This window comes from Ursus arctos, unplaced genomic scaffold (assembly GCF_023065955.2).
Source record: "Ursus arctos isolate Adak ecotype North America unplaced genomic scaffold, UrsArc2.0 scaffold_20, whole genome shotgun sequence".
Taxonomy (NCBI): domain Eukaryota; kingdom Metazoa; phylum Chordata; class Mammalia; order Carnivora; family Ursidae; genus Ursus; species Ursus arctos.
In genome coordinates, this window is record NW_026622875.1 from 49,377,947 (window position 1) to 49,399,780 (window position 21,834).

At 41.8% G+C, this 21,834-nt stretch overlaps 1 protein-coding gene across 2 annotated transcripts; it reads right to left on the reverse strand.

Annotated features, from left to right (window-relative positions):
• Positions 1-20,884: 20,884 nt before the first annotated feature.
• Positions 20,885-21,630, reverse strand: MOBP (myelin associated oligodendrocyte basic protein). Of its 2 annotated transcripts, none has more exons than XM_044383548.1 (2): positions 21,425-21,630; positions 20,885-21,134 (listed from the first exon to the last, which is right to left on the reverse strand). In XM_044383548.1, the coding sequence occupies exons 1-2, from the start codon at positions 21,628-21,630 to the stop codon at positions 20,885-20,887; spliced, it is 456 nt and encodes a 151-aa protein (XP_044239483.1). The 2 variants fall into 2 exon arrangements, with proteins under 2 accessions (XP_044239483.1, XP_026352557.1); XM_026496772.2 differs by having other exon boundaries at positions 20,885-21,140.
• Positions 21,631-21,834: the final 204 nt, after the last annotated feature.

Consider the following 21,834-nt stretch of genomic DNA (forward strand, 5'->3'; position numbering starts at 1 on the left):
GGGTATGGATAGTGCATGCAAGGTTCTCTGCCCAGAGTATGGGACTAACACATTCTTTTCTCAGTCCAGTGTGACTCCAAGTATTGTCCTGTATCAATAAACAGACCACCTAGACTTTATTTGATCACGATACTTAGGTTCCTGAAGTTCTATATGACTAAAAACAGGTAAGCTGACCTCTGTCAACTAGTGCTCTTTATAATATTCCTTCTGAAAGTTTATTTCCATGTAAGTGTGCTGAATCTTTTAGACTCAAAAATTTTATCATTTTTGGTCTGCGTGACAGCCCTGAGAAGGGAAGCATGGCTTAAATGACTTGCCCAAAGTCATACAGCTAGTGAGAAACAAAGCCATGTCCCAGCTCAGTTTTTGTTATGCACATAAATGCTCTTTCCAGAATCCAGTGTTCTTGCCATTTTCCTGAAACTTTCTTTGAGCCACTACTTTGAACACCAACAATTGGAAAACTTACTAATTTACTATATTTGCTCCAACATGAATGTATTGAAATTTTGCAAAATAGCCAAGATATAGATAACAAGATAAGGAACATCAAGAAATTGAGTATAAAATAGAGCAAGCACTCACCAACACAAGGTATGTTCAATGCACCTGTGAGCCCTGGCTTCCAGGCCGGTATGGGTAGAGGAAATGGTAGCATATCTTGGGTGCACTCCATTATCCTCTTGAATAGTTGTGTGAGCTTGGTCTCTAAAGCTCCAATGATTGGAAATTTCACTCTGAGACTTTACTTAATACTCGATAAATCTCTAAGTGATTTTTTTTCTTCAATATATTTTCATTATTTATTCAATCAGCAAATATCAACCCTATTGGCCAGGGACACTCGTGATGAGCACACTTATCCCTGGACTCAAGTGCAGACACTTTTCTCTTGATCTCTTAGATACAAGGACAAAAGTGCTTAGTGCTCCTGGGTCCCAAGGAAGGAGGGCTCCTAAAAAACACGGATGAAGAACAAAGTTCAGGTAGCCCCCTAAGAATTTTAAGTGGGTACTCAGATTTTAAAACAAAATGAGTTCTATATCTAGGAAGAAAACAACACACACAAGCCTGATTTTTTCCCCTGTATAAATAATGTCCTGGGATAAAGGCACTTCGGTGGCTCAGTCAGTTAAGCATCTACCTTTGGCTCAGGTCGTGATCCCACAGTCCTGGGATCAAGCCCCAAGTCAGGCTCCCTGCTCAGTGGGGAGTCTGCTTCTCCTTGTCCCTCTGCCTCTCCCCCAGCTTGTGCTCTCTTTCTCCCACTCTCTAAAATAGATAGATGATGATGATGATGATGATGATGATGATGATGATGATAAATAGATAGATAGATGATAGGTAAAAGATGATGATGATAGATGATAGATAGATAGATAGATAGATAGATAGATAGATAGGTGATAGATAGATAGATAAAAATAACAAATAATGTCCTGGGATAAACAGGTTGATGGCATAATGCAACCTTTATGAGAAAGTCACTATACAACATTGTTCTAAATCAGTTATATCCCAGAGAGGGTTAAAAATGTTCAGAACACAGAGCTGCCTTGAGAAGCAGCTATATGAAGATTTTCTGGGTGATATATGTAGACTAATGCTTTTCCATTTTCACAGCAACTTGAATTTTGCAAGTCAGAAGAGAGAGGAAATTGGAATGGCATGCCAACCAAATCTCCTTCTGTATGGCTAAGAGGCATCATTAGGTTTACTTACCTTCCACCTGCATATGATTTTGAACAAGGGGAAGACAAGGAGTGGAAGGGAAAGAAACCACCTCCCCCAGGGCACATGAAGCAGCAGAAGAAAAGAAGCCACAAAAAGGAAAGACTCTCTCTTCCTCCCCTCTGCTACCCACATACACATTTGGTGCCAAATGCTCCCAGATCTTCCTTTGGACTACACAAATTCTCTTATTAGAACTCTAAGAGTTCACTGAAGTGAAACTTACAGCAGAAGAAAGAGGGGGGTATCACATGAGAACCTAAGTTCAAGTATTTGACTAAGGACTTTCAGAGACATGAGACAATGCAAGTATAAGCAAATTAAAACTGTAGGTGAAAGCAAGTTAAGGAGGTAGAAACAGCCGTGACATAGCCATCCTAACTCAGATGAGCACATTTGCAAGGCATGGTGGCAGCTTAGCACCAAGCCATATGAGAAGGAGAGAAAAACTGGAATTGGAGGGAACTGGAGCCAGAATGAACTTGGCTTTGGGTCACCACCCCATCTGGATCATTCTTGGTCACCTGACAGTGGGGATCTGCATAACTCAAAGTGCTGCTGGTTTGGGCAGAATCTCAGCAGCTGGGAGCAAGATCTGGGGAGGACAGTGTGAAACCCAGAGCAATAAAAATGTATGAAGGCTTTTGGTAGCTCTGCTAGAAATCTAAAAACCAAGTTCTTTTATGAATTTAAGTTGTAGGAAAACATGAGTGAGAAAGAGATGCAGGATGGAAGAAAGACAAGAGCTGGAGGACAGGAAGTTGTAGCCATTGGAGGGGGTGGAATGGAGAGAAGGCTGTGGTCTCCTCCTGCCCCTGTCTGTCCCTGCCCTCCCAGGTCTACCTACTGAGATCAGCAAGAAAATCAGGGGAGATCCCAAGTCTCAGAAAATAGCTGTGGCTTAGGAAAATAATGGAGTCGAAGTTCTGAATAAATGTGCTCTGCAGCTGAAACCACTTGTTCTTCATCTTTGCATCAGAGGAGAAAAATCATAGGGAAGGAAATTAACAGGATCATTTTAAAAATAAGAGTTAGTTGGCAGATTACCACAGTAAGAAGATAAAGAGTCAGGGAAATCAGATGGTACCAAAATCCACATTTACAAGAGTTGAAGAAAACAGACACCATTTATATTCCAAGCCAAATAATGAGGTGTCAACAAGGCATCAGCTGGAAGACAAAAGTTAGAAAATAATTCTTTTTTTTTTTAACTGCTTGTAGCCAAAGCACTAGTTGAAAATTAAAGACAAAATCTTGCAGCTGGCAGTAGAGATCCATAATGATCTCCATCAGCAGAAAACTAAGATTCTGTTAAAGGGTCTGACTCAGAAGGCTTATAAGCCACAGAGAAAGAACAGAGGCTGTCAGCTGCAGAAGGGGGTGTTCACAGGGAATTCAAGAAATGGGGAGTGAACATAGTGAAAACAGATTGTGTAGAAATCTATTGGATTACCATGTGAGGGTAAAGAAAGCCTAAGATACCAGACTTTTTCTTTTTGATGCATTAAGATTTATTCCTGGATGTTGCCTTCCTGAGACAGAAATTGCAAATAGCAAACCCAGAGTGTGGTGTACTTCAGAGATTTCAGACATAAAACCAAATCCAGGAAGATCACTAAACAACTCCTACCAATAAGAGGTCTGGGAAGCCAGGCTGGTTCCCATGGGACACTACCTATGAGTACTGGGGCAGTCTACTCCCCACTGTGCTATTCACTTTTTTCCTGCTATGGAGGAAGCATGCCTGGAAGCGAATTAGCTGTGAATGGGCTGCCACCCAGGTAGGGCAACCTGTGAGGTGTCAGGAAAAACTTTACCCCTGATCTTTGTGCACACATAATTTAATTGATGAAAAGTTGCCAGAATGTCTACTGAGTCTTGCACCCACTGAATGACTGGGTAGTCTGTCATTCTACCCAACCCTCTACGATGGTGGGCACAATAGGAATATCTCCATTTCAGCATTAATCAGATTTGCCTAGAGGTCAACGGGGAGCTGTGCGTGGACCATCACCTGTGCCAAAGGACCATTTCCAGTATGTGATAATATATCTGGCCCTAATACAGGCCCTAATGTGGCTTCATTAACAAAGACTGAGCCCAAAATCTCTTACTTTCTGCAGTGAGGGCTGGTTTGGGTAATGCTGATGCAAATAACTTCCTATCTTTATCAGGAATATCTGTCATTAACTCAACAGATGAAAGACTTCCAACTGCCATCACCACCTACTCAAATATGGACCCAGACACTCCCAACCTTTCCTCTTTGTGAGCTTATACCTCCTAACTAAAGGAAATCTTGGAAACCTAGGCCCTCTTGCTGTAAAAGTACCTTCATTCTAGGCCTAATTACTTGAAATTATCTGCCTTTCTCTCTACAAAGTATTTATAGCCTTGGATTCTAGAGAGGAGCGCACCATCTCTCCAGATACCACCACTGGGCCGCACAGGCTTCCAGCCTCAGGTTACGAATGGACTTTTGGGACAGTGCATGTGCTTCAAAATCCAATACAAATATTATTTTGGTACTTAAATTTCACACATTTTTAGAACTGAGTTCTATTGTTCTGAGATCTTTTTGAACCAAATGACTCAAATCTGATAGATATTTGATTTGCTATGAAAACCACCACTTACGCTATAGCCTCCCATTTTTTCCACTTTCTGCAAGCCTATTTTATGTATTATTAATGTAGCTTATTTAGTTAATATAGCTTATGCAACAGAAATGGATTTTTAGTACCATGTTGAATATAATACTTTTATATGAATTTGTTTAAAAATAAAGTATACAATGGAATATTACTCAGCCATCAAAAAGAACAATTTCTCAACATTTGCTGCAACATGGACGGGACTGGAGGAGATAATGCTAAACAAAATAAGTCAAGCAGAGAAAGACAATTATCATATGGTTTCACTCATTTAAGGAACATAAGAAGTAGGAAGATCGGTAGGAGAGGAAAGTGAAGAAGAAAGGGGGGTAAACAGAAGGGGAAATGAACCATGAGAGACTATGGACTCTGGGAAACAAACTGAGGGCTTCAGAGGGGAGGGGGGTGGGGGAATGGGATAGGCTGGTGATGGGTATTAAGGAGGGCATGTATTGCATGGTGCACTGGGTGTTATACACAAGTAATGAATCATGGAACTTTACATCAAAAACTAGGGATGTACTCTATGGTGACTAACATAATATAATAAAAAATATTATTATAAAAAATAAAGTATAGGTATAATTATCAGGACTGTTTGCTAATCTATGTACTTTTGCTCATCCATACTTTGGATAAACCTAGTCAGTTGATCATAAGTCAAAACACTCAACTTGGTGGTGGGTGACTTCTTGCCTAGGGGGAAATAAGTTGTCACTGAAACACCAGTTAAGTAAACCCAAACCTATGATGTAATGCCAAATAGTACACTCGTTGATTCAATAAATCATTTAGAAAATCACTAGTATAAGTATTGTACCAGTATTTGCTCTCAGTCATGACAGTGGAGATTGTCAGACTCTTTTATCTCAGTGGAACCCTTCATCTATATAAAATTAGAAGTCAGCATAGACCCTAAAGGCTGTCTTAGTTAATGTGGAGCTGCAGCTTGGAGGCTTGTTGGCTCCATCTCCCTCTCATCTTATGGTATGGTACCTCAAGTGCCCCAGGGCTCCACCAATCTCAGTTTGGAAACTTCTAGGTTGCAGCATGATAGCAAAAAGGCCAAAGTCATGTTTTTAGTGGTCATGGCAGCCATGGCCAACCTCTCCCATTTACAAACCCAAAACACCATGTAGTATAGAATGGATGTATACTTGATATTTAATGGAAAGAAGTTATTTTTATCACTATACTTAACCAACACTCCTGTAAGTGTGTACTTATGTTACAAACAAGAGTGAGTATGTAAAATCTCTCCAAGTTATAATTGTACACTCTACTGTTGGGTTAACAGAATCATCTTTGTCCATTAAGAACACTTCATTTTGTTTAAGCAGAGATAATAAGTACCTGTTAATGGTGTTATTAGTGGGTTTGAGACATGTGCTATGGAGTGAGTCCAGAAGCCCTCTCAAGACCTGGAAGGCCTGAGTTTCCACATCTCTCTGGTGTTGGAACAGAGTCCAGATGGACATTGAACAAATTACTGTCTCGGAGCACAGTCCCATCTCACTGTGATTTGTCAGAATTTTTGCAGTTTCCCATAGTGAAATCTTCCTTGTAATTCTTTATTCCTTGAGAAGATTAGACTCTGCCTTTCTTTCTCTGATTCTTTCATCTTCCATCTGAGACCATATGGGACTTAAGTTTAGCTCTGGGATTTATATCTAAATATGAAATTGTAGGCAACCACTTAGTGGCAAAATGTTGCCTTGAACTGTTAGTTAATTAATTAAATTCCTCTGGAGAAAGGTTTTTTTTTTTTTTTAAAGAAGATTTCAAAGATCTGAAATGATTTTTTTATAATCCTCTCCACTGTCCTTATATCTCTGACCCCCAACACCACCAATTACCCCATCATGAACAGGTCACTTAACCTCCAACATCAAGAGAAAACCAAAGCCACAAGCTACTGCCACTGACCCTGCAAACCCATCAAAATCTACACCCTCCTTTCTTCCTCCCCCCTTTTCCACTGAAAAGGAACCCCTACTCCATGCCTGATCCCCTCACTTGTGCCTCAGATTCCCCCTCCCACTTCCTCCATTCTTGACTCCCTCAACATCTCCTCCTCCTTTTCACACCCACTCTGCTGCTTCCTTTCCAGCAATCTTCACCATGCTCAAGCATCTCCTGAGTTCACAGAACACCCCAGCTACTGGACTATCTTCTGCTTCCCTTCACGGTCAAATTCCTGTTCCTCACCTCCCATTTACTCCAAGAGTATATGTCCCTAAAATGTCACCAATAGTTCCTTATTGCTAAATACAATAGATACCTTTGACTTCTCGAGAGTACCTAAACTTTTGAAAAATTATTCCTATTTAAAAAACAACAAGCAAACATCTATTCAGTCAACAAGTGTTTATTGAGTTCTTCCTAATGTTGGAAACTGAAGATGTAGCAGGAAACAGGTGTTGGTGATCATCGAGGTTACATTAAAAGCAGAAGGAGAGCCAAGCAATAAACAAGTAAATAAGTGAACAAGATAGTTCCCAAGGGTTATAAGTGCTGTGAAGACAAACACAACTAACAAATCTAAAGTGGTGGAATAGAGAGTAACTATGGAAACCACAGTGAGTTTCCAAGGGAAACATCTCTGAGATGATATTTGAGCTGAAGTCACCAGTGCAAAGATCTTGGACAAGAGCATCACAGGCAGAGTGAATAGCAAGAACAGAGCCCTGAATGAGCACAAGCACTGAGTAGCTATGACAACGTATTGTTTATACATACAAAAGGAGAGAGCAGAAAGAAGACAGGAAAGTGTTGTCTTGCTGAGTAAGGAAAGGGCTTCTGAATCACGAATGGGGTAGATGAAACCTGGAAGGGCAATAAGCTTTGTATCCTCAGGTCTCTAGCTCCCCTCCACTGTCCTCCTAAGTAGAAAAGTGTTGGAGGGGTTGAGGAGGAGTGGGACTTGAATGTACTGCCTTTATTTCTCACCCTTTGGTCCCAACTTTAAAGCCAACAAACAAATCAGCCAAGCTTGGGCTTACAACAAGCTGAGATAGTTTCTGGCGTGGACTCTGCTAGAGCTTCAAGAGAGATGAGCCCACTCCAACCCCTCTCCTTCCATCCCCCACCTCTGAGATGAGTAGGAAAGGTGGTCCAAGAGGAGTTCCTGCAAGGCTGCTGCTGGGCAAACAGTGGAACCCTAAGTCAAGGTCAGCCCCCTGAATCGAGTCTATTGGTGTGTGGTCTTCACATGTGATCAGTTTCAGCGGTCAGAGTCCTCTGTGGGGGAATGGAATTGAGTGAGACTTGGAGGAGCTTTCCAGGATTTGTACCTGGGAAAGAAAATGAGAGCCCAAAACTATTCCCCCAAAGCCAAGTTCCCCAACACATACACAAACACACACACCAATCCACAGGAAGGCAAGATGATCTGAGAGTCCTCCATTTAACCCAGGGGCAACCCCCCACCAAATGTGTGTATGTGTGTGTAGGGATGTGGTCTAACCAGGGCAGAGTCAGGGAATTAGTTCCTATTCCCCTGACTGAGAGCCCATACTTAAGGTTAAAGTTCTTCCCAAGAGTCTGGGGCTATGGATAGTGAGAGCAAATAAGAGATGAAGTCAACTCCTAACCTTACTCCATTATAATTGGGTTCAGACCTGCACATATAATGGGTTAACCTCCTACACAAGGAGGGAAGTCTTGGACTGCTTATCTACCCTAACTTGCCTCTTCCCCACCCTCATCCTCCCCTTAATTCTCCTTTCCCCAAGGCCGTACAAGGCCAAGTTCCTTTCCTAGTTTGCCTGATCCCACTATAGTCTGTGGAGGCACCAACCAAGGACAACATAGAGGGACCAGGACTCAGCTCCTCTCAGGAATTTGGGGCAGTATGGTCTGGAAATAGCAACTCTCTGAGTACCCCTTCTGGTCCTATGAAGGGCCCTGGAGCCACCTGCCTGTGTCCTGAGGTGGGAGCATGGGAGAGCAGCATCTCTGCCTCACAGATGGGCCCTCTCAGCAGCCTTGTCTCCAGGAGCCTTCAGGAGAAGGGCAGGGGGTAAGGCACTGAGTAAGCCTAGATAACTTGCCCAAGGTTACAACTAATTGAAGCAATTAATTCTGGAGTTGGAACTGTCCAGATGGGTTGGATACGGCTCAAAGCAGCGCCTTAGAATATTTGCTCTCACCCAGGCAGAGACCAGAAGAAGACATTCACAAATCCCTGTGTGAGGTTGGAGACAGGGGCTTGGGGAGTGGGAGGGAGCTACTTCTTCATGACTTTACTCTCAGCTCTGACACAGCACATTGGCTGCATCTAACATTTGGATTTAGACAACTCCTACCCTCCTTGGGAATTTCTTTGCATGTCTGGTTCATCTGCTAGCCTAATATCTTACTCAAAAGAACTTGGATCTTCCCCAGAGCCAACTGTGCCTCTGACTATGTGCTAGTATAGGGAACTGATTAAGGATGTCAAATGGAAACCAAATGGCACAAGGAAAGAGAGGAACCAGACAGAGGATTAGTTACAAAGAAGAAGGTCAAGGATCAAATATCAAACTAGGCAACAGGATGCTAAGGACAGAGGGGAACAGAGATTGGAGGACAACACAAGGGCTGGCACCTGACCATTCTGATTCAAAGACCCTGGAGGTCTGTGCATGTTCTGGGAAAGAAAGGACTGCAGCTGAGACCAAAGAAGCCATGCACTGAGCTCTGGAGACTAAGGGGCACTGCTGGGACCCACCAACTGGAGTATGACGCACAGAGATGCCCCCTCTCACCTCCAGGCAGGCTGCCCGGCAGCCCCTGCACCGAAGGAACTGTGGGCATTGGTAGTTGCCACATCAGCAGGTGTCTGCCCCTGCATCATGTTTGAAGCTGGATAACTTGCCCAAGGGCACGTGAGTCAAGAAGCAGTGAGTCCAGGTCCTGAGGTGGTCCATTCGCTTGAAACTCCTCCCTCACTTTTTCCGTGGGGTGGGCTTGGTCTTCCTTTTCAATCTGGTTTACAAAGAGAAACAAAAATCCACAGCATTTCTAAGTGATGAACACTCTTTCTGTGCTCAGTTAACATTATTGTGAATTTGTAGACTACCTTCAGGGTTATTATTTTTCTGGGAAATCTAGCCTTAGAATTCCTTTTCTTAACTTCCCAATTCTGGTAGTATCTGGCCAAAATAATACGATAACTTTTTCCTGGCCTAAGCCCAGGAAAGATATCCTTTTGAAGTTCATCTATTTTTACGTACAAAAATTATTGTTTTTCTGTTTAATCACTGCAGATTATTTTAAGACACAGAAAAACACAAAGGAAATAAAAATACCACCCCACTCCTTAAAAAGAAAAAGGTAGTTTTACTGCCCATAGACATGAAGACATGATGTACACATACATACATTTAGGGTATTTGAAATCACATTATAAAATTGTGACCATATTGATGTGTTCCTATTTCGATGGGAACAGGCTGTGTTCTGGAGATAAACAACACCCAGTAAAAACATAAATATGTGGCCCCAGACAACAATTGCTTGCAAGCTTGTTCTCCATTGGAGGGATTGCATTATATTAACCACAATTTATTTAGACAGCAGAACTCTATGTGACCACCTTGGAAATAAGGCCATGTCAAATAGTTTCAGAACATCATCAAAGTTCTTAATTTAAAAAACAAACAAGAAAAAAACACCAAGATACATGCATTAGGAATGCACCATACTCTTAACACTGAAAACTAAACTTATGAGAAACACAGCTTTTCCTGTAATTTGGGGGGGGGTGTTTAAAATTGAAATAAGATTCATATTCAGGTGTTAGCAATACCATTTTCCAAAACTCCAAATTATATATCAAGCTAACAGGGCTGGATACCAAGAAAAATAAAGAAGAAATACTTTTTTGAAGCTTATAGAATGAATTGTAGCCTGATAAGTTTGGACACATCCCCAGAAATTTGAGAAGAGAATCTTCTTACATTTTCTGGATTGCTTCCATGAACTCAGACATGACAGATTGCTCATAATAGAACCCCCCATAAATCATGCTAGATATGAAACCCTGGGTGCTGGCATTGACACAGAAGCCCACAGATCCCAGCCACCACCCTTTGCAGGTAGGACTGCAATCAGCCACTGTGGCATCTTAGATGGTGTGAACACCTTATTATCTAATTAGCCCTCCACTGGCAATGGCAGCCACATGGGTGTCACTAGGGGTGGCCAAATTGTGCAGCAATAGCCCATGACCTCAATTCAACCAGAGGAAAGCAACTGAGTTGGGAAGGATCTGCTAGTGGTCAGAATTAAATGACACAATGTATCTATCAAATAACAATTCTAATAACATCCACTTAACTAACAGTATAAGATGATGAACTATGCACTTTACATTAATAACTGATGAGGAAGATAATATCCTCATTTTACAAATGGGACAAATATAGCTTTAAAAGAACAACTTTGACAGACAGCAGAGCCCAGACTCAAACCTGATGTCAGAGTCTTTGCCCTTCCCACTGTGCCAGAATGACAGGTAAGTTGTATTTATAGGTCTTATTCAGTCAATAACATCTGCCAAGCCCTGAGTCAGGCCCTGGGGATATGAGTGTAAGAGTCCCACATCCTGACTCATGAACACTCCAGCAAGGGAGATGCACATTATTGTGTCTGAAATGTAGTAGCAGAAGTACCAGACAAGACCAGGGGAGAGGTGGCCATCTGAGAGCAGAAAGTGTGAAGACTCTTAAGTCAAAGGGCTATGCCAAGTCTCCTTAGCAATGACAATATGATGATTCTGCAGACATAGGAGAGAAGGAGTTCTATGCCTACATGAAATACTCTGTACATCATCCCCAGTGACCAACCCAAACAGGAAAATAACAGGTCATTATTACACGAAAGTCAAACCATATATAAAATGCCCTAGTCATCTTATTGTAGCACAGCTTTGAGGGATGAAAATTATAAAGACTGTCCACATAGCAGGCCATCTAATTTGGGCTTTAACCTCCTTTAATGTTCCAGAAAGCCAATTTTGCAAGGACTTAATCTTGTTAAGATATTTCTCTAAGAAGAAAATGTTCTAAGTGAAGTAGTAGTTTAAACCATACAAAAACTAGGCATGCATATTGAAAAAGAAAAAAAAAAAGCAGAAAAAAAATTCACAGACAACATGATTGTCAATGTAGAAAATCCCAGAGTCTGTCCTAGAAGAAAGCTAGACTGAGTTTGACAAGATCACAAGATACATGATCAATAGACAAAAATCAATTATATTTTATATATTGGCAGCAAACAATTGAAAATTGAAATTTTAAAAAGTACTATTTTAATAGTACCTGAAAGTATGAAGTGGTTTATTATAAAGCAAACAAAATATGTACAAGATCTATAGGCTGAAAATGCAAAACAAATAAAAAGGCCTAAATGAATGGACAGATATACCATGTTCATGGATTCAATATTGCTACAGTTCTCATCAAGTTGATTTATAAACTAAACAACCCCATTCAATTCTACCAGAATATATTGTATAAATTGACACAATGACCCTAAATTTTGTATGGAAAAGTAGAGGAACTAGAATAGTCACAATCAATTTCAAAAATAAAGAACAATGTTGGACTATTCACACTTAATTGATTTCAATACTTACTATAAGGCTATAGCAATAAAGTTGGTAAAGGAAAGATACATAAATTAACAGAACAGAATAGAAAGTCCAGAAATAAACACATATACTTAGTCAATCAATTTTTGACAAAGTTGCAAAAGTAATTCAGTGGAGAATCTTCTCAACAAAAGGTGTTGGAACAACTGAATATCCACATGAAAAAAAAAATGAACCTCAATCCATACTTCACACTATTTACAAAATATTAATTCAAAATGGACAATAATGTAAATATAAACCTAAAGCTTTAGATTTCTAGAAGAAAACATAGGAGAAAATCTTTGTGACCTTGAGATAGGCAAAGAATTCTTACATAAAATACAAAAAGCATGATCTTTAAAGGAAAAAATCGATAAATTGGACTTCATCAAAATTTAAAACTTTGGTTCTTCAAAAGACACTGTTAAGAAAATGAGAAAGCAAGTGAAGCAAGCCCAAGACTGGGAGAAAATATTTGCAAAATATATATTTGGTAAATATATTAAATTTGTTATATTTGATTATACATTTAAAATATATCCAGATATATTTTTAAACTCCCAAAACACAATAATAAGAAAAAAATAACAACCCACTTTCTAAAATGGGCAAAAGATTGAGCACACACTTGACTAAAAGATTGAGCACACACTCATCTTTGGTGGATGATGTATAAGTTCATTTAAAGATGCTCAACATCATTAGTCATTAAGAAAATACAAAATAAAAACTACAATGAGATAGCACTACACATTTATTGGAATGGATAAAATTTTAAAAGCTGACAAAATGCAGAGTATCCCACATTGCTAATGGGAGTACAAAATATAGTATAACTACTCTCTAAAACAATTCAGAAGTTTCTTACATGTTTAAACATATACCTACCATATGGCCCAGCAATACCAGTTTTAATTATTTACTCAAGAAAGAGGAAAATTTACACTCACATGAATGTTTACAGCAGCTTTATTCATAATCACCAAAAACTGGAAACAATCTAAATACCCTTCAACTGGTTAATGGAAAACTATGATAGGTACATGCATATAATGGAATACTACTTAGCAATAAAATTGAAAATACTGCTGATTCATGCAACAACATGGTTCAATCTCAAATGCATTATGCTGAGTTAAAGAAGCCAGACTCAAGAGGGTACATACTATACAATTCCATGTATATAACATTTTAGACTTCTAAGACAGAACTATAGGGACAGAAAACAGATTGGTGGTTGTCAGGGGCTTGGGGATTGAATGCAAAGAGGAAGTATGAGGGAAATTTGGTGGGGGGAGGAGATGATGAAAATACCCAATGTCTCAATTGTGATGATGGTTACATGATTGTATATAACTGTATGCCAGAAAGGTCAAATGCTGCTGCATGCAAATTATATCTCAATAAACCTGATATATGTAGGGTATGTGTGTGGGGGGGTGTATTACATATATATGCATGACACTTTCGGGGTCCATGGCTTTCTCCTTTATCTGAATGCATGTAACTGAACTATGACTGCCCAAAAGTTAATAGTGCTAGGTGATATGATGAACACAATCCTGCTTATACCCAACTACTACTGCCCTGATGTGTGTTATTTTCCACTTGGACTCAGCTGCCTGGAAACAGACATGGTGGAGATGGCTGGATTCACCCAAAGTTAGAGTTTTTCCAAAGATATGAGACAGATATTCAGAGGGTAGGGGGCTATAGGGTGTTTTTGAAAGAGGTTAAAATGTTGAGCCATGGCTTCTAATTTAGAGAGGGAGGAAAGTGAAGAAAGGAGTTTGAATAGACATTTTTTCAGAGAAGACAGACAGATGGCCAACAGGCACATGAAAAGATGTTCAACATCACTAATCATCAGAAAAATGCAGATCATCAGAAAAATGCAAATCAAAAACACATGAGATATCATCAACACCTATTAGAATGGCTATTACCAAAAAGACTGGAAATAACAGGTGTTGGTAAAGATGTGGAGAACAGGCAACCCTTGTGCACTGTTGGTAGGAATATAAATTGGTGCAACCATTATGGAAAAGAGCGTGGAGGTTCCTCAAAAAACTTAAAATAAAACAACTGTATGATCCAGCAATTTCATTTCTGATTATTTAGCCAAAGAAAATGAAAACACTAACTCAAAGAGATATATGCACCTCACTGTTCATTGCAGCATTATTTACAATAGCCAAGATATGGAAACAACTTAAGTGTCATTGATGAATGAATGGATAAGAAATTGTGGTTTATATATACAATGGAATATCATTCAGCCATAAAAAAGAATGAGATCCTGTCATTTGCAACAACATGGATATACCTTAAGGGCATTACACTAAGGAAAATAAGCCAGACAGAGAAAGAAAAATACCAAGCTCATAGATAAAGACAACAGGTTGATGGTTGCCAAAGGTGGAGGGTGGGGAGTTGGGGGGGGGGGATGAGTGAACTGTGTTTTTTTTAGTATAAATAAATTGAATAATATATAATACAATACAATACTATACAATATAATAAATATAAAAATCAAACTGCCAGGTGGAAAAAAAAAGGAGTCTAATGAATGGAGAAAGAAAAACAAGGGTCAGAGCTCTAGAGGTGCCTAGTGAAGTTTAAGAACAATTGCTGTGGGGACATTTGACAAAGCAAGCTGAAGAAAAGCAGACTTGATGTGGAGTTGAATGATTCCACTGGCGATTGTGGAGATGATCATTGTTTCCCTCCCTGGAGAATAAACTCCATAAGAACAAAAGATTTAGCTGCAGCTCCATGAATCAGAGCCCAGCTAGTCCTCAGTACTTGCCACAGCCTGGTCTCTGGTACGCAAAACCTATCTTAACCTTCTCAACCCCCCAGCTTTCTCATCCTTGGGTAGAACTTGCCTTCATCGTAATGACCATTAATGGGTCTCTCTCTCCTTTGCAAAACTGAATGACTTTTCCTGCTCCCGTCAAAGGCCAGTCCTCCCACACATACTGTGAAGGGGCTTTACTCTAACAACAATCCCCATTCCCCCCCTTTTGTTTTTAGTCTCACTCTCATGTCCATATGCCTTCCCATTGGCTCTTAGTGTACTCTAAGTTATAGTTTAAAAAAAATTCTAGAAGTAAAATTAGCAGTCATTTGTTCAGGGGATGTTTGAAAGTTAAAATAGTGCTTAGGTTTTCAACATGCGTGAAGGGAGGGACAGTAACATTACTTGCTGAGATAAGAGGAAAAGCAAGTCTTCATGGAAAAGAAGTCAAGTGGAAAGAGTTGGGTTTGGCAACATCCAAGTTGATCTGCTGGACAGACAGGCCCATATGTGAGTTTAATGTCAGGACTGGAGCAAGGTTTGAAAGTCATCAGTGTGCTAGTCAAGACAGAAGGAGAAATCGCCCAAGCAGCAGGCTCAGGATAGAATCCCAGGGGATGCCAAGGTTTAGCAATTAGCAGAAAAGGAAGGATTCACAATAGAGACAGAAGGAAAGTCCACAAAGAGAATTAGGAAACAGGAGGGTATAGAACAGAAAGGCAAGAAAACAGAAAATTTAATGACTGAGTGAGTAGTCAACAAATTAAACAGACAGCACAACTGATATAAAGACTGGATTCAACATTCAACAAGTAAAGCAACACAAAGACCATAGGTAAGCTGTTAGAGCAGATGCTACTGATGCCTTGTATATGATCGCTCGCCCTTACCTCTGTGTGCACACTGGCCAAATTTCCAGATGCCTTTCTCTGTCTGTAGGCTATTTTCTGCTGCTGAAGCCCACTTTGCCATCTGCTTGGCAGGCCAGAAGTCAAGGAATTAACACCTCAACCCTCAGTATCATTGGTTGACCAATGACTGACAGGACCTGGTGTATAAATACCCCAGCTCCTTCACCTGCTGTTTGGATGGGAAAACTGAGTGCACATCCTACACCAGCTCCTAGCGCTCCCTAGCAGGATTAAGCCCCAGGAGCCCACAGTGAGAACTGATTTGATAACACACTATCAGCTTCTTCCCTTCCTGTCTCACTTCCCCTTCCCTCCAGCATTTCCCTCACCCCCTGCCCCAATAAACTGCCTGCCCTTGCATTGTTGCTGTTGGAGGAACCTGCACAGGAGAAATTCCAGTGACGTACTATGGGAAGAATCAGAGCACTGTAAGTTGAAGAGTAAATGCAATGTAGAGAAGTTAAGGTGATGATTTTACAGTATTTTTAAAAATTTGCATGAGAAGAGGAGAAACAGGACAGGGTCAGAGGCGAACTCAGTTATTAAGAGACAGCTGAACATATTTAAAAGCTAATGTGCTTTCTCTTTAGACAATAGAAAAAGGCTGAAGTTGTCAGAGAGGTTCAGCAAGACCCTGGAGGAAACATGAGTGGGGGGAGCAAGATCACACGGATCACGCATGAGTAGGGGAAAGGAAGGGTTGATCTGACCAGGAAAAAATGCTTCCTCCTCTGAGGCTGACAGGAAGGACTAAAAGACAGATGCATGTCCTGATAAACACATTGGGGCTGGTGGAAGAAAACTAGTCTGGAGAGAGGCAGGTGCTCATCCACTGACGGTAGCACCAACCCTTAAGGCTATAGGTTTTTCCTAGCTGTGCTCAGCAACTCTCTGTATCCATGATTGGGCTCAGCAGCTGGGAGTTGGAGTAGTGCATGTGGATCATCACTTGATCTAGGTGAGGGATTTGTGGGATGAATGTGGGCAAGCAATAGTATTAAGGCTGTTAGAGTGGTTAACCATGTGGTCTAGACTAAGGACATGGAACCAAGCAGGAGTTGTCAGAATGGAAGAGCGCACACAGCTCATTGAACCAGAGACCTCTCTGGCTAACCCAGGCCTCTGTGAGTGCCTGCTCTACACAGACACTATGCTATGGGGACCACCACAATGTGTAGAAGCCTGCTCCTGGACAGGAAGGGATTTATGACTTAGGTAGAGCAAGACTCAGTCATCCAAACTCATAAAAGCAATAATGTGATCTGAGAAGCAGGCAGAACCACCAGAGCCTGATCTAAGAGCAAAGTGCTCAGGCCCTTTCCCTAACTCTGCCATTACCTGGGAAATGATCGATGAATTTCTGACTCTGTTTGGCTGATGAGACCAAAAAGAATAGATTGCCAGGGTGTAAACACTGGGATGCAATTAAGCATAATATACGCCTGGGTAGGGTTTTTTCCACAAGCATGTAAGAAATAAATTCTTTCTAAGACATGAGTACAAAGTCAGTGTTGTTGCTTGTGTAAATACAGGGAGGGCTCAGAAAAGGGACTGGAAGGGCTTGTATAGCCAGTCCTGTGCAAAGAAAGAGAAAATGATCCACGGTTTTCCAGAAGAACAAAGTGCAGAGTGTACTTTTTGACATCAGGAAGGACAAAGTGAGGACAAGGCATGTCATAGAAAGTGTCTGGAATAAGTTTGGGTCTGCACACCTGAAAAGGAGACAGGTACCCCCATCTAACAGCTGAAGTTTACCCCCAATACCTGGTTCTGTCAGTGCACACTCTCAGACCATTAGACCATCAGAGTAATTGCTCTGGGTCAGCGCTCTTCAGAAATAAATTCTAGCTTGTCAAGTATGTAAATGTTTATAGTTGCATTGTTGTTTGTGTGTGTGTGTGTATACATTTCAAATATATATATATATATATATATATATATATATATATTTATCTTTCTTCTACTACAGTGACAAAGGAAAAGTAGAATGGTTTCTACTCCATTACCAATGTAACCAGCAAGTTGTCATTCAGTGGGTGTACTTGTCCTAACCTTTAGAAGCAATGCACTGCCATTCCTAGCTCAGGACAATGCATGGTCAATAAAATACCAAACCCTGCTTGCTTCAATTTGAGACCCAAAGCTAAAGCATTCTGTCTCTGAAAGACCAAATTCTGTGGAGAACCTGAAACCACTTAAAACCTTAACCCTTGGGGCACCTGGGTGGTGCAGTCGTTAAGCGTCTGCCTTTGGCTCAGGACGTTATTCCAGCATTCTGGGATAGAGCCCCACATCAGGCTTCTCCGCTAGGAGCCTGTTTCTTCCTCTCCCACTCCCCCTGCTTGTGTTCCCTCTCTCGCTGGCTGTCTCTCTCTGTCAAAATAAATAAATAAAATAAAATAAAAAAACAAACCTTAACCCTTTAGCAATCAGTTACTTTCCTGGGCTTTGATTTTATCATCTGCTGAAGTGAGACAAGAGGATAAAAAAGGAGCTGGAGGAGGAGAGGGACTAGGCAGAGACCAGGCAGGATGGAAGCAGCCAAACTTGGGGAGGTTCCTAGAGGGAAAAGCAGCATCACCGAGGGAGGGGCCACTCATAAATACCATGAGCAGCTGGACCGGGGGCATACATCATTTCCTTTGATTGCCCAGAGCTTGGTGCAGTGCTGTGCACATGATCTTGATGAATAGGCTTGAAAATACAGGTAGAAATAGATTGGTCCTCCAAGCTTCTGGTGTGCAGGGCTCAATTTGGTACAAGACTTTTTGTGAAAGAATGAGTCAAAGGCACACACGGCACTGCTCAAAGCTGTGTGACTGGCCCCAAATCAATCACAAAACCACAGATCCCCTGCACCTAAAGCAGAGCACCAAGGAACCAAAAGAGGCTTGGCCCAGGAAACACGTGTTAACCCTAAAGGCAAGGATGACCTGTGAAATCCTAAAACCTGAGGAATTGAAAGTAGAATAAATCAAGAGGAAGATGCCAGGGTTTCCTCCCATCAGATATAAGAATGCCACCATGTTCAATCAAGCTGCAAGGAATTATACCAATCAGATCCTAAAATTTAAATATTCTCTGGTTTTGACATCTATCCAAGGGGGCCACTAAGGATCCAATAGGCCTTTGTCAATATTTGTTTAACCTTTAAGGTCAAAACTCAGGAATGGCACCATTTCAGTAAGTCTGCTTTGAAAACTCTTTTTTGATCCTTTCTCCAAGTGTAACTTAGCAGCTCTGCTTAAGAGTGAATTTTTCCCCCATTAACTTTCTTCCCACTTCTTTGGTTTGGGAACAGCCAGCCAGCCTCAACAGAGGGAATAAACAATGTGGTGAAGCAATGGCTCTAATGTATTTCCTCAGGACATTTGGGAATCTGAGAAGGAAAAATGAGTGTCTTGAGAAGGGCTCAAATGGTGCATCCTCAGTGTTGTGGACCATTACGAACAGAAGCTTTTGGCTCCCTCATCCCAGGTGAGCAAGAAGGACTGAGGAGGCAAGGACAGCCTGATACCTAATAAGAACAGTTAACTGAGGGAATCAAGTTACACCAACATTAGGATGTCTCTGGAGTTTAAGTGAATAAAACCGACAGATGAAGTTGGCCTTCATGGTTTTCCATCTGTCTGTGTTCTGCTTGAACTCCCAGCCACCCAAGCAGCCATCACGCAACTCACTGAAAATGGTGGCTTGAAGCCACGCCCACAGATGACATGCCTTGTATCCAAGTCATATATCCATATAGCACAACTTACCTGGCCGGCCCCCTTGGACTCAGGGAGACCCTGATTAATGACTAGGTAACCCAGCATACAAATTCCTATTCCCAGGTTAAAGACTGGCAACCTTCTACCTCCTTCACATATTAACCTTACCTGATCTTATATCTTTGTAATGCTTTCACTTTTAGTGTCATACTTGTGGCCCCTTCCACATGTATTTATTGCACATTACAGATAATGTGGATCATTCATTTATGAATGGGTTAGATCAGTGCTTCTCAAAGGGTGGTCTGTGTACCACCTGTGTCACTACGCTGGGGTGGAGGTGCTGTTTGTTGGAATTGCACATCTCCAGACCTCATCAGTGACCCAAGGAATTAGATTCTCTGGGGGCATCTTTAACATGCTCCTGAATTGATTCTTCTGCATGGTAAGTGTAAACAGCCCATGACATGCACACACAATAACATGCTATGCAGAGTAGGTGTGAGAATCTCAAATACAATTAGCACCCACTATTAACCTGCAAAACAGCTTCATTTCCAAATATTAAAAGGATTAAAGATTGGCCTGCCATATGTTTGGGCAAGGAGTATACAGGAAATCTCTGTACCCTCCACTCAATTTTGCTGTGAACCTAAAACTGATCTAGAAATGAAGTCTATTAAAAAAGAAGAAATCTGACCTGTCTCAGGTGGGACAGACAAACAGGTCTCTGGTTCACCTTTTCTCTCTGCATGGCCTCCTTTTATTCTCTGTTTACCCTAGCCTAACCTCCTCTGTGAGGCCCCAGACGGGCAGCCTGCTCCAGGGTACCATAGCCCAGTGTACTTACTGATTATGACAATATTAAGGCAATCATGCCCTACACTTTGACCAACTATTCTCTTGTTCATCCTGTTGAGTCATGACCTAGTTTGTTCACTGCTGTATTCCCATCCCCCTGCATGATATATGGAACTCTATGGTATGCAATCAAGTTTGTTGAATGACTGAATAAATGAATGAATGATCTTGCCACTGAGATTAACATCAGATGAAGTATGTCAGGAGGATGGATGAATGAACTGGCTGAATCTCTCCATTTTTACAGATGCACAGATATCCCTAGAGTCACCCTTCCTCCTCTCTCTGAGGTATAGTGACAGAGGGCCTCAGTCTCACAATCTGTTACTGGTATGGATACTGTGAGTTGATAAATTAATCAACTGTGGTCCTCATAGACAAAAGAAGCAATGGATACTGCCATCTGAAGTACTGTACCAGCAGCTCTATGAGGAAAACACAAGCCACACTAGGTATTTCAAATGAGGGGATTTAATGCAGGGATTGACACAGGTTTGGTAAGGCCAAGAGAGGGCCATTAGGGTAACCCAGATGTTAGTAAACACAGAGGGAGCTACTAACCTTAGGGCTGGGGGAACAAAAGGGAAGAGATGGTGTTACCAGAACCTAGAAGCTTTGATGGGGGACCCCCCACGGCTGGTGCCTGGCCCTCTCTGGGGGCTGCTGCGCGGCGGCTGCTTGGGCTTCTGAGGGGGGCGCTGCTTGGCTGGTGGTGGCCGGACCTCTGGGCGGGGGCGTGGTTGACGCTCAGACCTCGGAGGGGACCGTGGCTTGGCTGGTGCTCTGACCACCGCGGGGGGTGCAGCTGGTTGTTGCTTGGGCTTCTGAGGGGATGTTGCACGGCGTCTGGTGCTGAGGGGGCCAAAAGAAGCTGGAGGCTGGAGCCATGGCTCTCTTCTGCTGCTTAAGGGATACTGACACGAGCTGGAAACAGGGAGGCAGACCCTGCTCCCCCTCCCACCTTCCAATGGCCCTCCAGTACCTTCCAGTGGCAGAACCTAACTGGGAGTGGACTGCAGGGCACTGTGGGGAGAGCAGCCCAGAAATCACAGAGTGTAACAGGAGGGGGGCATGTTGCTGAGAGACCGCAGGCCAGTGCCCAGCCAGGTGTGGAGTGGGCAGTGCAGACCACTTACCTGGTCTTCTGGCAGGCACAGCAGATCCAGTCCTCTTCTTTCTTCTGGTAGAAACAGCCACTTTTACAGATGCTGTATTTCCGATCCACGATCTCACGCTTGGAGTTGAGGAAGGTGAATGGTGGGCAGCAATGTATGCTGAAGTGCTCTGAAAACTTCTGGTTCTTGGAGAGTCTGGGGCCCTCCTTAGTGGTTTTCTGACTCATCTCACTGGAAATCATTGAAGCAAGGAGTGGTGGGGAGACATAAAACAGCACATCAGGCAGGGAACTTTCTACTCAAGAAGCCTACTCCCTGCTATTCCCATAGTCCAATATTAACATTCAGCCTTGTCCTACACCCTGAATCTGGAAGACCAACTTCTTGCCCAACTCTATGGAAAGGAACTAAATTAAGGGTTTATTAATTTT

What these genes read in the sequence shown, in the direction of transcription:
- MOBP (XM_026496772.2), bottom strand. Translation starts at nt 21,630, where the DNA reads ATGAGTCAGAAAACCACTAAGGAGGGCCCCAGACTCTCCAAGAACCAG. An exon ending in TGTGCCTGCCAGAAGACCAG is followed by an intron (nt 21,141 to 21,424) that starts GTAAGTGGTCTG and finishes TGGCCCCCTCAG; the next exon opens with CACCAGACGCCGTGCAACAT.